General features: G+C 38.1%; 1 protein-coding gene across 5 annotated transcripts in view; it reads left to right on the top strand.

Annotated features, from left to right (window-relative positions):
- tspan4a (tetraspanin 4a) overlaps nucleotides 1-13346 on the top strand; it is a 104493-nt gene extending 91147 nt beyond the window's left edge. For all 5 annotated transcript variants that reach the window (XM_067495717.1, XM_067495718.1, XM_067495719.1 and 2 more), the window contains 4 exons: nucleotides 894-995; nucleotides 3760-3891; nucleotides 10122-10205; nucleotides 12820-13346. In XM_067495717.1, coding sequence (XP_067351818.1) covers nucleotides 894-995; nucleotides 3760-3891; nucleotides 10122-10205; nucleotides 12820-12888 — 387 coding nt within the window. In that variant the 3' untranslated portion in view covers nucleotides 12889-13346. The remainder of the gene's footprint in view (nucleotides 1-893; nucleotides 996-3759; nucleotides 3892-10121; nucleotides 10206-12819) is intronic.
- The last annotated feature ends 437 nt before the right edge of the window (nucleotides 13347-13783 follow it).

Genomic DNA, 13783 nt, shown 5'->3' with positions numbered 1-13783 from the left:
AAGCCGCATCTGTCTTGTTTACTGAACTGCAGCTCTGTAACCCAGTCCTGCAGTGTGTTCAGCCCGGTTCAGTTCAGCAAGGTGGACTGTTTCCACTGTTCACCACAGTTCATTAATTTTAATAGCCTTTGAAAACACTTGAAATTTGAGCTCTGTAGGTTTATCAGATCAGACTGCATTCTCTCTCAGTCTTTTTAGTTGTAAATCTTTGAGCTGATACTCACTGCAGGCTGTCAGGATGTCCTAAGACCTTTCGTCTTAGTGCTTAATGGTCTGCCACATGACCTTGGCAATGAATGGTCCATAATGTAATCTAATAATCTACTATGAAAGCTAGTGCAAATATTAGATAGAAATATTAGATATTCTGTGCACTTGATATAGAAAAACATGTTTGCTCCTGATTTAATACCTTCTGGTCAAGTCAATACGACACATTTGTTAAACAAAAAGATTCTTTGTACTATGTACAATCAATATAATACCCAGAGTAGTAAAAATGCCCCTCTTTGGAGAACTTTCAACCTTAACACACATTATTTCTGATGAATTGTGTTGGTTTTGACTGAGTTGTATTGTTATTTTGGCTGTGTTTATGGTTTTTGATAGGTGAAACAAACACAAATCAGCTGTCCACATGGAGCTAAAGAAACACCTCTAACTGTAATTTTTTTTTCTAAACATGTTTCAGTCTCTTATGTGATCTATGGGTCAATCAAATCCATCATCATGTAGATGCAATGATTCTCATTATTTTTAAGTAAAATGATTCCTGAACACTGACACAATAAATAGCCGCCTCTATCAAGTTGTTCATATATAATTGAAATGCACTCAAGCACAAATTTTATTATATCCTATGTATCTCTGACTCATTTTCCCTGTTTTCTCAGATTGATCACTATGCCCAGAGGGATCTGAGGAAGGGCCTCCAACTTTTTGGCACAGAGGGCAACGTGGGTTTGACCAACGCTTGGATGATAGTACAAACTGATGTAAGATCATAGGAGGGGGCAGGTGGTGGTGGGGTGATCCAAACAAAAGTTGGAAGATATTTACAACAGAACGTTCAGATGTTTTAAGGCATTTTTACTATCATTCACTCATTATTTCCTGAGGTGGTGGTTTAAAAACATTCTGTGAACATTACTGTAATGACCCAGTTAAATGCCCAGAGCTCCTGAAAGGTTTTAAAGATTTTATTGAAAAGAGAAGTGCAAGGAGTGTAGGTGATCAGAGGGGGGGAGAAGCTCAACTGGGATCTGGGAAGACAGGAGAGGTCAGTCAGAAGCAGGTCGGTGCAATGCAGATGAGGAATACAAGACGGCAGATGACTTACTCAGAATATACTGCAGTCGGCTCCAGAAGGGAGGTGGAAGGAGAAGGCAGTCGTTGGCGTCAGCCATGTGGTCTGGTAGAGAGGGGAGGCAACAGAGGGAGAACAAACAGTCCAATAATCCAAGATCCAGTTCACAATCCAATAGCCAAAAACAGTCCAAATCCAGAGAACCAGAGACCGAGAAACAGAGTAGAGTTATCCAAGGGAGCAGACAAAAGCAGCAGAGAAACAGAGCCAGGGCAGATAATCAGAGAGGCAGAGAGGTAGTAGTACAATACCATAGAGAGACAGGTCCAAGGTCCAAAACAGGGTTAGACCCACAAAGTCAGGTCAAAAACACAATGAGGAGAATGCTGGAAAGTTGACACAAAGCGATCAGACAATCTGGCAATGAAAGAGAGAATCTGGGCTTTTTAAATAGAGAGAGGGGACAGAGGTGAAAGGTGAAATTAAACTGATAAGGATGGTAAAGCTGGGGGCACTGCAGAACAATAGAACAGGAAGTGGTCATTTTAAAACAAATGTACAGATGCGGATATGAAACTGCAGATCGTGACAATTACAGCTCATTCAATATTAACTTCAAGACCATTTAACAAGACAAGTCATGCAAAAAACCTCGTCACTGAGATACACAAGCTGAGATACATGACATTGTGACTGCATAATTCATAGTGACAAAGCTTACTTTGGCTGTTGGGTTTTATCTTGTGTAACGCTGTGATCACATTAAATTAAAAAAAGAGTCGTCAAATGTTGAAAGCCATTAGCTTTTTGCATTTCTGTATTTTGAATAAAATTTGAATAAAACACCAAAATTCTCTTTGTAGATAATGGGATCTGGACATTTACGAGTAGACTGATAAAAATACTGCCAATTTTAGAGAAAAAGGGCATCTGTTAAAAAAAGGCTTTACCTGCAGTAAAAAACACTTAAAGCTTTTCTTGTTTAAATGCTGAGGTAAAATGCTGTCAGAGAGATTAATGCAAACATCATAGTCTCTCTGAGGTAATCTTTGTTTCCAGCTCTCACTTTGATGAGCCTTTGCTCTTGTATTATTTATATAATTTTATTATGCTACTGCAAAAAGACACAATGTGAGAAACAGAGATTTGGAGTTAAGGATTGCAGAGGATGGATACTGCTGCCGGTGAATGCCTTTAGGAGACATCAGATGATAGATGTGGGATGTCATGGCTCTTTGGACCTTTTTCACATCACATATCTAGTGACTGTAGTTTTGTTCCATTAGCAAATGCACAGCGCACGTTGAATGTTTGACGTGTTTGTGTCCCTGTGTTGCATGTGTCCAAAGTCTTGTCACAGTGTGTGTGACTGTAAAAGCATAAAAGAAAGCAAAAGCAGTGCGCAAACATTTATGCAAATTTGTCTGTATTTGTGGGGGATCATAGCATGAGGAGAATCTGCCTGAATGAGGCACCATTTCAAACATTTCTGTGTGCAAGTATGAATGTGCACCTTTCTCTTTGTCAGATCCAATCTTGACTATGTACGGGATCCGTAAAGTCTGAGTCTTTCTCAGATGGAGACCAATAAAGGCAGATCTCATTCTGTCACTGTCCCAGTCCTCCTTCATACATGCTGAGTCACTGAATAGATAATACAGCAGATGTCCTTGGAGCAAAGTTCACCCCGAATATTATTTATGGCATAGAAAAGGATCTACTATGCATACATGAGTGGAACTACAGTAGTAAAATAAATCTGCAAGGTGCCAAATGCTGGCACAACGAGTCACAAAGTGTCACAGCCACTTTTTTTTTAACTTTACTTTTTTGATGTGGTAACATTTGAATGCTCTGTGTGCAGCCTGCATGCTTTGATTTGTTCCCAACCTTTAAAACTATGCTCCAAATGCTTTCTAGTCATTTGAAATGTGATGCACTTCATGATGAATTGCAAACTTGACTCTTTGTCTAAGCAGGTGAGCGAGTTTTAAATTAATACACAATTCCAGATTCCATGCACGGACTGGGGTGCAGAGCGACTCGGGCGGCATGATTCCTATGTGGAATTAAAGTCCACTGAATGAACAAAACATCAGGGGCACTTTATCTTTTCATGAAGTATGCTGATGAATTGAATTGTGGGGAAAGTCATGAACCCTTATCAAAAATCTATACCAATCACAAAGGAGCAAGATGTATAAAAGAAGAAGCAGGTGAGTTAGAAAATGATTTTAGGGCTTTGAGATAGATGATATGTGCTTTGTATAAAAGGATCTGCAGCTCAATATCAGAAAGTCTGAGTGTTTTCAACATTGAGCACATATGAATTATTTTAGTTGGTAAATATCATGCAATGGCAGGTAAATAATTTTAGTTTCTATCAGAGGAAGATGTTTATTTGTTATCTTGCATTCTGTGTGATGATAATATAATATCTTTTTCTGGGGCAGTTTCGCTGCTGTGGCGTGACCAACCACACAGACTGGTTTGAAGTGTACAATGCCACTCGTGTGCCAGACTCCTGCTGCCTGGAGTACAGCGACAACTGTGGCCTGGACAACCCAGGAACATGGTGGACAGCGGTGCGTACCTTCAAAGAAAAAAATTACTTAATGATGAGGTCACTTAATGATCATCCTTTTTTCTGTTTATTAAATAATTTCACATACGTTCAAGATTATAACATCATTTTAATTCATTGCTCATTGGTTTCATCATTTCTGAGGAGAAACACTGGGCTCTGGTGTCTATAATATTCTTCTTATGTCAAATCACTATTATATATTTATTTTGTAACAGCTGTTGCCTACTGTACAGAGAGCTGAGGTTGCTTTACTTTTGGCTTGTAATGTGCACTAAAGAATTCCGTCTTACAACAGCATTAAAAACATATAAAAGAAATGATGTAGCTCAGATATGAAGGCTCAATCTTCTTACAGAGGGTGCAAGTCCAGGAGTGTTGACATGACCCCTGGCATTGGTCAAGTAAAAGCTGCGAATTGGTGGAAAAGACAAATATAGAAGTTACATCATTTTTGTGGTTTGTGCAAATAAAGGTGTAACACTTGGTGCTTAGTGAAATTGCCACGACTGTATGAAAATGCATTAGTCTGCACATGCAGTGTGACTTAGCCAGACTGGGAGTTGTTGCTGGAGAGGTAATTGAGTGTGTTGAGATAATATATGGAGGGACAGCTGGTATTAATTACACATTCATTCAGAAGTAAAATTACTCCACCCACTTGTGACCTGATCATCAGCCTGCCAAATGCTGCTGCACTGAATACTTTGCTATAGTCTCATGGCAATGTTGAGCACCACCTTTAACATAGTTTCATTATTGAATTAAATGGGGGTAAAGCTACTACTGACATTTTTCCTACAGTATGATAGTCCAGCTAGTCCAGTCCAACTTAAAAAAAGTGTCAGTTCCAAATGACGAATCCCCTTTCTAGAGAAATCTTTTTTTTTCCTTCTTTTTTTTTGTGAACTGCTGTTTTTCCTGCACTATCTTTGTTAAAAATTCCTGTCTGGTTTCAGAGGGTTAGCCCCATCGGACAGAATCAGCCCCCTTGACTAATGATCTCCTCTTGGCAGCTGATGAATCAACTTGTGCCACAGCAGAAAACACTGTTCTTACACTGCAAACACAGAGATCTTATATCTGACTCAGCTTTGACTGTTTTTCATCAGATTCATCAAAAAGTTCTCAGTCTTTGTTGGAAACTCATTCTCATCCACAAACTACTTTTTCCTCTGGGATCCCTTAGGGTTCAAAAGGTCCTGTCTTTTCTTATTTTATTTATGATCAACCAAGACCACAATATTACATGTCTTGGAGACAATCATTTGTAGGTGCAATGCTTTTTCGAGCTCTTCCGTCAGTTCTAGGAGGAAAAGTCACAGAGCAAATGCTTTCAGCCACATGATCCCAAATGAATCTGTAAAAAAACAATATCATATACTGCGTGTATGGTGGTCCAGCACCCTAATCTGAAAGTCAATAGTAACAACAACAAAGAGATTTGACCCATATTAATACATTGTTGCCCCTTTAGGGCAGTGCAGTCAGGTATAAACACAAAACTAATACATTTATTGACATAAAGCAAAACATTTCTTACTGTGTCCAAAACACAGTGCAACACATTAGCTTGCATTTGAAGTTCGTTTGAAGTCCCATATGTACTTCTCTTTTAACCCTCTTTATAACTCCACCAAATTCTGAAAATATTTCTGGTTGTATATTCACCAGGTAATAAGTAACTTTGTAGGTCGTGTAAATTTGGTAAAACAACGACACAGGAGGTTGTTGAAAACACTAATATGCAAGATACAAGTTAGCTTCACTCTGTGTGAAGGTACATTAAAGATGAAGACGATGTGTGTAGTAAGCCTCTTTGGTTTTACAATAGGACGCCTTTACCTCGCTATTAGTCCCAATATTGATGTCTGAATAACATACTGCCCTAATTATGGAGTTATTCACACCAGCTTGTGTCTGAGTGTCTTTCCTTATGCTATGTTTAAAGCAGATACAAATTATGTACTAAGATATAAATTAAATATATTTACCCCGGGGCCATTTAAAATGTCTTGCAATTGTAAAAGAGACAAATGTATTGCGTCTTTATTTGTTTAATATTTACTTTCTCATGTACCACACTCAGTTTGCTATAAAACAAAACGATGAAAACATCAGCTGCCCTGCACAATAACAGCTGTCAAAAAAGCATATTTTTGTGATATTTGGTGGCATCAGAATGAAAGAATTAAATAAGGTGTCACATAAAGAAATGGTGGTAGGAGTAATCTATATATATAAATATAAACTTGTGTATACAACATGTTCAAAGTCAACTCATTGTCATCAGTAAGAACAAAACATGTTTATTGTTGCAGTGCTAAAGTTCTCAGTGTTCATCAGGATAAATGAGGATGATAAGAGAAATATTATCTGGTCTTATTAGGTTTTTGTCTTCAAAAATTTTTTTTCCTATTCAACTAAACTGCAAACACAATAAAAATTTTCTATGAACATAATGAGAATATGTTGACATGTTACAATGTAAATAGTGCAAATATATCAATGATAAATATATTTATAAAATGTACCAGAAAATGTATGTTTATGCACTAAAATACCAGATTTAGCAGTAAAATATGTTTTGTTCTGCTGAAATATGAGATCTAGAAGTACAACGTCCTGTTTGTGTGAGTATAGCCTTATTGCCTGCTCATCCTTGTTTACACATTTGTTGTTTTCTTGTCATACAATTAAGTATAACTATATGAAGTGTTTTTATTTATAAATATTTGAAGTATCATAAATAATACTTGTCCATTTCTGACCTGCACAGTGATTATTTTAAACCACACCACTAAAATGGTTTCATTATTTTAGCAAATTACCCAAACCTTTAGCAAATACTTACTGTACTGTTCACTTGCAAAGGCCAGATCTTAAATGTGACGCCATCGTGTTGACAGGAGTAGACTGGGGAGCTGACAGCCCTTCATCTGTAAATACATTACAATCCCCTTACTCCAGTCCAGTTTGGAACTCAATTTAATTTGTCCATTCAGCATTGGAAAGGCCAAGTTGTGGTCAAACTGCAACTGTTTTCACTTATAGCAAAGAAAGACATAACCTTTTAAAATGCCTTTCCATTACTTTTCCTGAAACAAGGTTCTGCACAAACCAAAGAAAGATTTCTCAATTTATGCATATTTACCTCCTTCAGGTGACGGCTCGTTGGCCTTCACGTAGCCCTCTGAGTTCATTCGGCCCCTTTACTGCAAAGACATTTTGACAACAAATTAATCAACTAGTTTTTTATTTTGATTAATGTATTCACTGCAGATCAAGGATTCAGTTAGTGTAGTTGCTGAGGAATGATGACTATTATCTCTTCCAACAAAACACTACCTGCATTTTTTATGTGTATTGTGCAGTGTATTTTATTTCAGCTACAGTATTATTAAGTGAAAACCCATAGAACTGTATGTCAGTAATGGCCATTTTGCTCCAGAAATTTTACCATCACCCTTCTGAAATGAAAAAAAGAAAGTGATAAAAAGAAGTAAGCAAGGCCATCTGAGGCCACAGACTGGTTTATATTGTTAAAGCATCTCAGGGCACCTATGAGAGTTTCATTTTCTACACACAAACCATAAATACCCGTTTGCTTTTCAGTAAATAGTTTAGTAATGAATAGAAGGGAAACAAAGCCTGATCCTTGGTGCTGGCTTTCACATTTTGGCACCTGAGTGTATGTGAACTCAGGTACTTTGTGTAAGAATATTTTCTCCAAGAGAAAAAAAAAAGTTATTTCACACTCTCACTGATAACAGACAGAAATAAACACAGAGGACACACTTAAATGCAAGCTTAGTGACATGTACACACCCAGATGCACTTGCAGTTTAAAAGCCTGTGAGCCATGTGTGCCTCTGAATGTGCACAGAGATAACAACAATGAAAGTAAAATAGGTTCACAGTAATACATTACAACACACATTAAAACAAACAGCAACCAACAGCACGTAAACAAATAGATGCTGTTTGTCAGTGTCAGTAATGGATGAAATACTCAAAAACTGTACTTAAGTAAAAGTATAATAAACAATTTACTTTAGTACCCACTAACATTTCTACTTATGTAAAAGTAAGTTGTTGTTTTTTCAGCACAGCATGCCAAAGAGTAAAATTACTGAGTACCAGCTTTGAGTACTGCTAATGTGTCAAATGAGTCTTTGAATTAAGGCCATGGATGAAGGGACTAACTGTCTGCTTGCACCTGGTTTAATAAAGCCTTTTCAGTGTCGGCTGTGACTCGTTTTTAAGAAAAAATAGACAAAGTGGTTAATTTTGAACCGTGTGAAACAATGTGATTGTAACATGTAATGTAACAATATTAGAAATAGAGGAGTAGAAAGTACAGATATTTGATCTTAGATGTAGTGGAATAAAAGTCAAAGTAGCCGTAAGTAAATCTACTTAAGTAAAGTACAGCTACATGAAAAATGTACTAACGTAACAAAGTAACACAGTAACAAAGTACGCCAATGAATGAGGGTCTCGGAGGATGGCTGGTGTTTTGTTCCTACAGTACAAAGTCTCTGCAGAGAGAGGGGAAAAGCCACTGATCCTCAGTAGTGTCTTCATTCACCTTTACTGGAGAGCTCTCCCTTCCTGTAGTACTGCAGTAAAGACGACTGGTTTCCTATGTATCAACTCTGTGTGCTATGGATTATCACAATGACAGCATTAGTTCTTCAAATACCTAAACAACATCTTACAGTATTTTTATTATGTAAAGGGGATTTTTGGAGCTTATTTGCTTATTTGCTGAGCCCCCTGCTGGTTCAAATTTGATGCCATGGGATCAGTGGCATCAAATTTGGCCAAAACTCGCTATGATGCTCTGTCAATCTCATCATTCATTCGTTCAATACAAGTAACCTGTTTACATTTACTTGTATTGAACATATAGTTTTGAGCTACGTTAAACTTTAATTCCCGTGTTATTCACATGTGTGTAGTTGTTAAGCTGGCCGGCTTGTCAGACCTGTAGTACTGTGTAGAAGCCCCTGTGTTGGGCCTGGCTTAGCAGGTTCAGGTTATGAGTCTGTCTTTCTGGTTTTATGGCAGTCTGCAGTGGATGTCAAACAATAAAAATCTGAATTTATATATTTTCAGATACAGCTCTGTGGTCGAGGAGGGTTGGAGGAGCACAGCAGTTTAATAAATAACACTGAAAATGTCCTAAATTTGGCTTGCGGCATGACCTTCCATATTGATCCAGCCCAGAACTATTTCACTTTGTGCTATAAGGAAAATATATGTTTTGAGTCCCTGATGTTTCAGGCTGCAATGAAATGCAGAGTGGATTGTGTCTAGTTTCCCTGGCTCTGACTGTGCTTCATGATGTAAGGAGTGTTACAAACAGCCCAACTGGGAGGGCATGTGTGCAAAAATGAATAATTTAATTAGTACACTGGTGTAGCCTGTCATGAAAGCACCTTTTTCTTTACCACACTATGTTAGACAGTCCTTCCTCCAACCTCTATCTACCATAACCCAACAGTTTATCACACACCTTCAAAAAGATCCTTATGCCATGTGGTCCTCGTGGCAAATGTCATTCCCATCACTTTTAATGTCTACTTTTAACTGTCCTCAATTATTCATCTCCTTTTTTATTACTTGCTTACATCCCTGACCCTGCAGGCAGTGCTCTATTACTTCTATTATTAATAATTATCTGTCTCTTCTTTTCAGCCTGTTGGGCATCATATGACTTTTTGAAAAAGAGATTTAGAAGGCAATCTATGTGCTGAAAATATCGTAGTGTCTAGAAATGGTTAGGCAATGAAGGAGGCTTTTTTTTTCTTGTTACTGTTGAGCTTCCATCAGAATGCGTTCAAACAATGTCAGACATGAAAAATTCAGCCCATTCTTGTGTCTAAATGATACCTCCGGTGTACGTGCCGCTCCCATAATCACATTGCTCTTGTTTGTACAGCTGAAGGGGGACAAGCACGGCAGGGACTTTGAATTTTGTGAAGTTTTCCCAAAGAATAATAGGTCAGAGGAGAAGTGGCAGATAAGGATGTTGCCAAAAGGGATCTTTTAGCCAAAGCCTGTGATTTTCTATTGTAGTTGACTAACACAGGGGGAGACTCACTGTAGAAATGTTACCTGATAGAGTGTGTAGAGTATAGAGTGTAGCATCGAACATCTAAGTGGTGAGTTTACATTTGTCTGATAATGTTTGCTCATTCTGTCTGTCTGTGTGTGTCCCCACAGCCATGCTACGAGCGAGTAAAGGACTGGCTTAATGAGAACCTGGTGGCACTTTGGATTTTCGCTCTATGTACAGCACTTACTCAGGTAATTACAGCTTTTAAGTTGCATGAATTATTTTTTTCAGCTGTCATTAACTCAGCTCTTGATATCCACAAGCTTCAGACAGAGGCTCTTACTTTGTGATAAAAAAAACCTAATACTTCCAGTGTCCTTTGCATAAAGTGCTGAGCACAGGATTTCTGTGGACAGCAGGAGCCCACGTAAGCCACTTGTGTTACCACAGAAAGCCACATAGGTGGGTTTGACTTTCCATACATATCTTTCATCTGTTCCAAGTGCTACGTGATGTGCTTCCAAAACCTGAGAGGAGAAATGCATTGTTCTTGAAAACATCAATCATACATAGCTCATGTGATGCTGCAGGCTCATTATTAGTCACCCGTTAGATTCTCAGTGCCCTTTTGGAAAATCCTGCACCATGCACCAAAACGATAACTATAGGAAGATGTAATCACTGCCAGAGTTATCTCAAATATCTCAGAAACAGGATCTGTAATGTTACCAGCATTAAACATTATACAGTATAAAGAATTATACTATCATTCATTATATTAGGACAAGAACGCTGAATGAAATCAATGAATGAGTTTTGTACATTTGAATGACTTTTGCACTTTCACTTTTAGCTGCATTTTAACTGGTACATCGTGAGATGCTTGCAGTTTAGCACAAGCTTAATCAGACTCCTCACAAAACTGAAAGATATTAAAAATACATGACAAATGTAAAAATTACCAAAAATAAGAAAAAAACATTAACTGATAAATGTTTACTCATACTGTTCAGCAACACAATTATTAAGAGCTAATGGTTATAGAACACTTTTTGTACACAAAAACATGTATGTCTGTTTTTTCATTTTAAATAGATTATCATAATAATATTGTGACATCACATTCCCTCTGCACTCTATCTGCACTGAACAGCATCAGCAACAGCTTAAAATACTGCAGGGAAAGAGTAGTCAGGACACATGAGTAATGAGTCGTGGTAATCAGACGCCTCCAGTGTAACAGGCACTATAATAACCAACATGACATATCTAACGTGTGTGTGGTTATTTTGTAGGAACCTGGTCTCATTTACACATGATTTAATTAAAGAAAATATGGTAGTTGGTCGCAAGTAATGGCACTGTTGTCTGAAGAAGCACATTATAAACATTGTCAGCACATCTGTCCAGCTGCCTTAAGCTGAAAGAGAAAATTAGCTGTGGACAAGAATCAAGCATTTTGATTTCACCACATTATTGGTAGTTGAGTGAAGCTGCTTTAACAAAGAATGTCCCATGTCTGTTTAACACTAACAACTCAATTTACCCCTGTTTTGTCCGAGTAAATCATCGATGTACACTCTTCGTTCATCTTCCGGTGTGGTCACCATGTGCGCTGTCATGGTTCAAAAGTGCAGCTCAAGTTCAGCTAATGGAGGACCGCACTGGTGGTTTTGATTAATAATTGCAGGCTCAGTCTCTCCTGATCAGTCTCTCCTGTCTCCCTCACTAACATAGTTTATCAAGTGATACACAAAACGTTTTAGAGAAATATATCCAGGGTTGTTAACCTCCTAATAGTGTTGCCTATGATAGTGTGACTTTTTAATTGCTGTTACACAGAATTTATGTCAGAAGTTAAATGTGTCAGACAAGCCCCTAATACAGATTTTTAAGCAAACAGGTTCTCGAGTATCCTGCTTGTGCGGGAAAATAAAGGAAGATTTTCTTAGGAAGACGTGTTTAAAGCCCCGAAGGAAACATTTCATCACAATTTCCCACAATAACAAGCTGTGGCTCTAATGGGAATAACACTGGAGGGTCTACAGGAAAGTCTGTTACAGATCCTATTAACAGCAAGTGTAACAAAACAAAAAATGTTTTTCTTTTTAATTTACTAAGCAACTTTGGTGATGTGACACTTCATTGTGTATTTCCTTTTTTTATGTATTTCAACCTTTCAAAGATTGATAGTCTTATTTCTTACTCTGTCACTGATCATTGAGGGTAGTGACAATGCCAATAAGTCAGTTAACCGCACTGTAAAATGGGCCATTTGATATCCCAGACAGATGTTACAAAATGCTCCTTTACTGTGCTGTATTGAGAATTAACCCTCAGTGTCTTGATTAAATGTCACTGGTGGATGTGACCTGTCACTAAAGGCAGCAGCCCCACTAATGTCATGGCAGTTGCATTTGTATTTTAAGAAATGATTAGTTGTGCACATTAAAACGTGGCATCATTTTGATGTTTTGTGTTGAGAACAAATCTGAGAAAGGCACTGTTGAAAGGCTTCTAATTATAATCAAAGTAATACAAAATTTCCCTTAGACCAGATAAAGGTTTGTAGAAGATGCTGAAAGAAAGAGCATCCACATACTTCGATGTGTGCAATATTCAATAAACGAAAATGGCACAGAATGGAGTGCGTGGATCATCTGTGGACTGTTATCCGAGTAATAAACCTAATGAGATTTGGGTGTAACAGCATATGAAAATGAATCTTTTTGGCATTTAATGTCAAACAGGTGCACATTATAACACAGCAAATGAGCCAAACAGACAATTCATTTATTTCACTGGGACTTTACACACATGCATCGCAAGATATTAATGGCTCATTTGTTTCTTGTGTTTGTGCAGATCCTGGGCCTGGTCTTCTCCATGACAATGTTTTGCCAGGCAGTGAAAGTAGAGACCTTCTATGCCTAGCGGTCGACCTCTCTGCCCTTCGGCACACTTGGAGGGTTTCTCACCAGAGAAGGACCAATATAGAACCACCCTCCTCCTCCTCCTTCTCTGCCTCCTCCCTGACAGACTCTTATTTCCAACGCTCGCCCTCTCTGTGACATTCTCTCTTGGGTGTCACCAGTTCACAGGTTTTCCTCTAACTATCAACAAGCACAGTGTCAGTGTAATACCTGAGTTGGTTCCTATGGTTTGCTCTGTGTAAAAAGCTAACTTCTGTGATACATTTTATTATGCAGTATTATGAACATGTATAAAAGGTGTAACCCCTTTTTTAATAAGTGTTTGGTTTTAAATTATTTTATGGTTTGTAAGTGTTTTCAAAATGAGAGCTACAGTTGGGAAAGTGCACTGTGTGAAGTGTTGCAAGTGCATGTCTCCTGCGATGGTGTGTATTAAATGTTCTGGCTCGACTAAACAACGCACGTCATCCTGTCATTCCTCAACTGCGGAACTGCTGAAGGGCTTTAATGTGTAATCCTGCTGCATTTTTTTCCGACACCATGGGTGACAAACAGGAGGGATGGTGGAAATTTGCCAGAACCGAGCATGTGAAATTGTTTATCCCCCTGCTGAGACATGTTGGTGTCATTAAATATTTTGTAGTAGCAAAACGATCGAGCATTATTTCGATATATGTAATGAAAGAAACTGTTCTGTGGCTTCATGCCGGCATGCATTCATGCCATTTCATACTGTATGTTTTACACGTGTGATGAGAATTGCAGCAAGTACAATGAAAAGATTCTGTCAAAGGAATTTAAATGAACAAGAAGAAGGATCCTCGAGAGTGACCCCGGGCAATTTCACTAGCAGCATCAATCCGAGCTCCATTCATCTACATTCATCTACATTCATC

This window comes from Channa argus, chromosome 2, assembly GCF_033026475.1.
Source record: "Channa argus isolate prfri chromosome 2, Channa argus male v1.0, whole genome shotgun sequence".
Taxonomy (NCBI): domain Eukaryota; kingdom Metazoa; phylum Chordata; class Actinopteri; order Anabantiformes; family Channidae; genus Channa; species Channa argus.
Note: the sequence above shows the minus strand (reverse complement) of the source record. Positions and strands in the feature narration are given on the sequence as shown.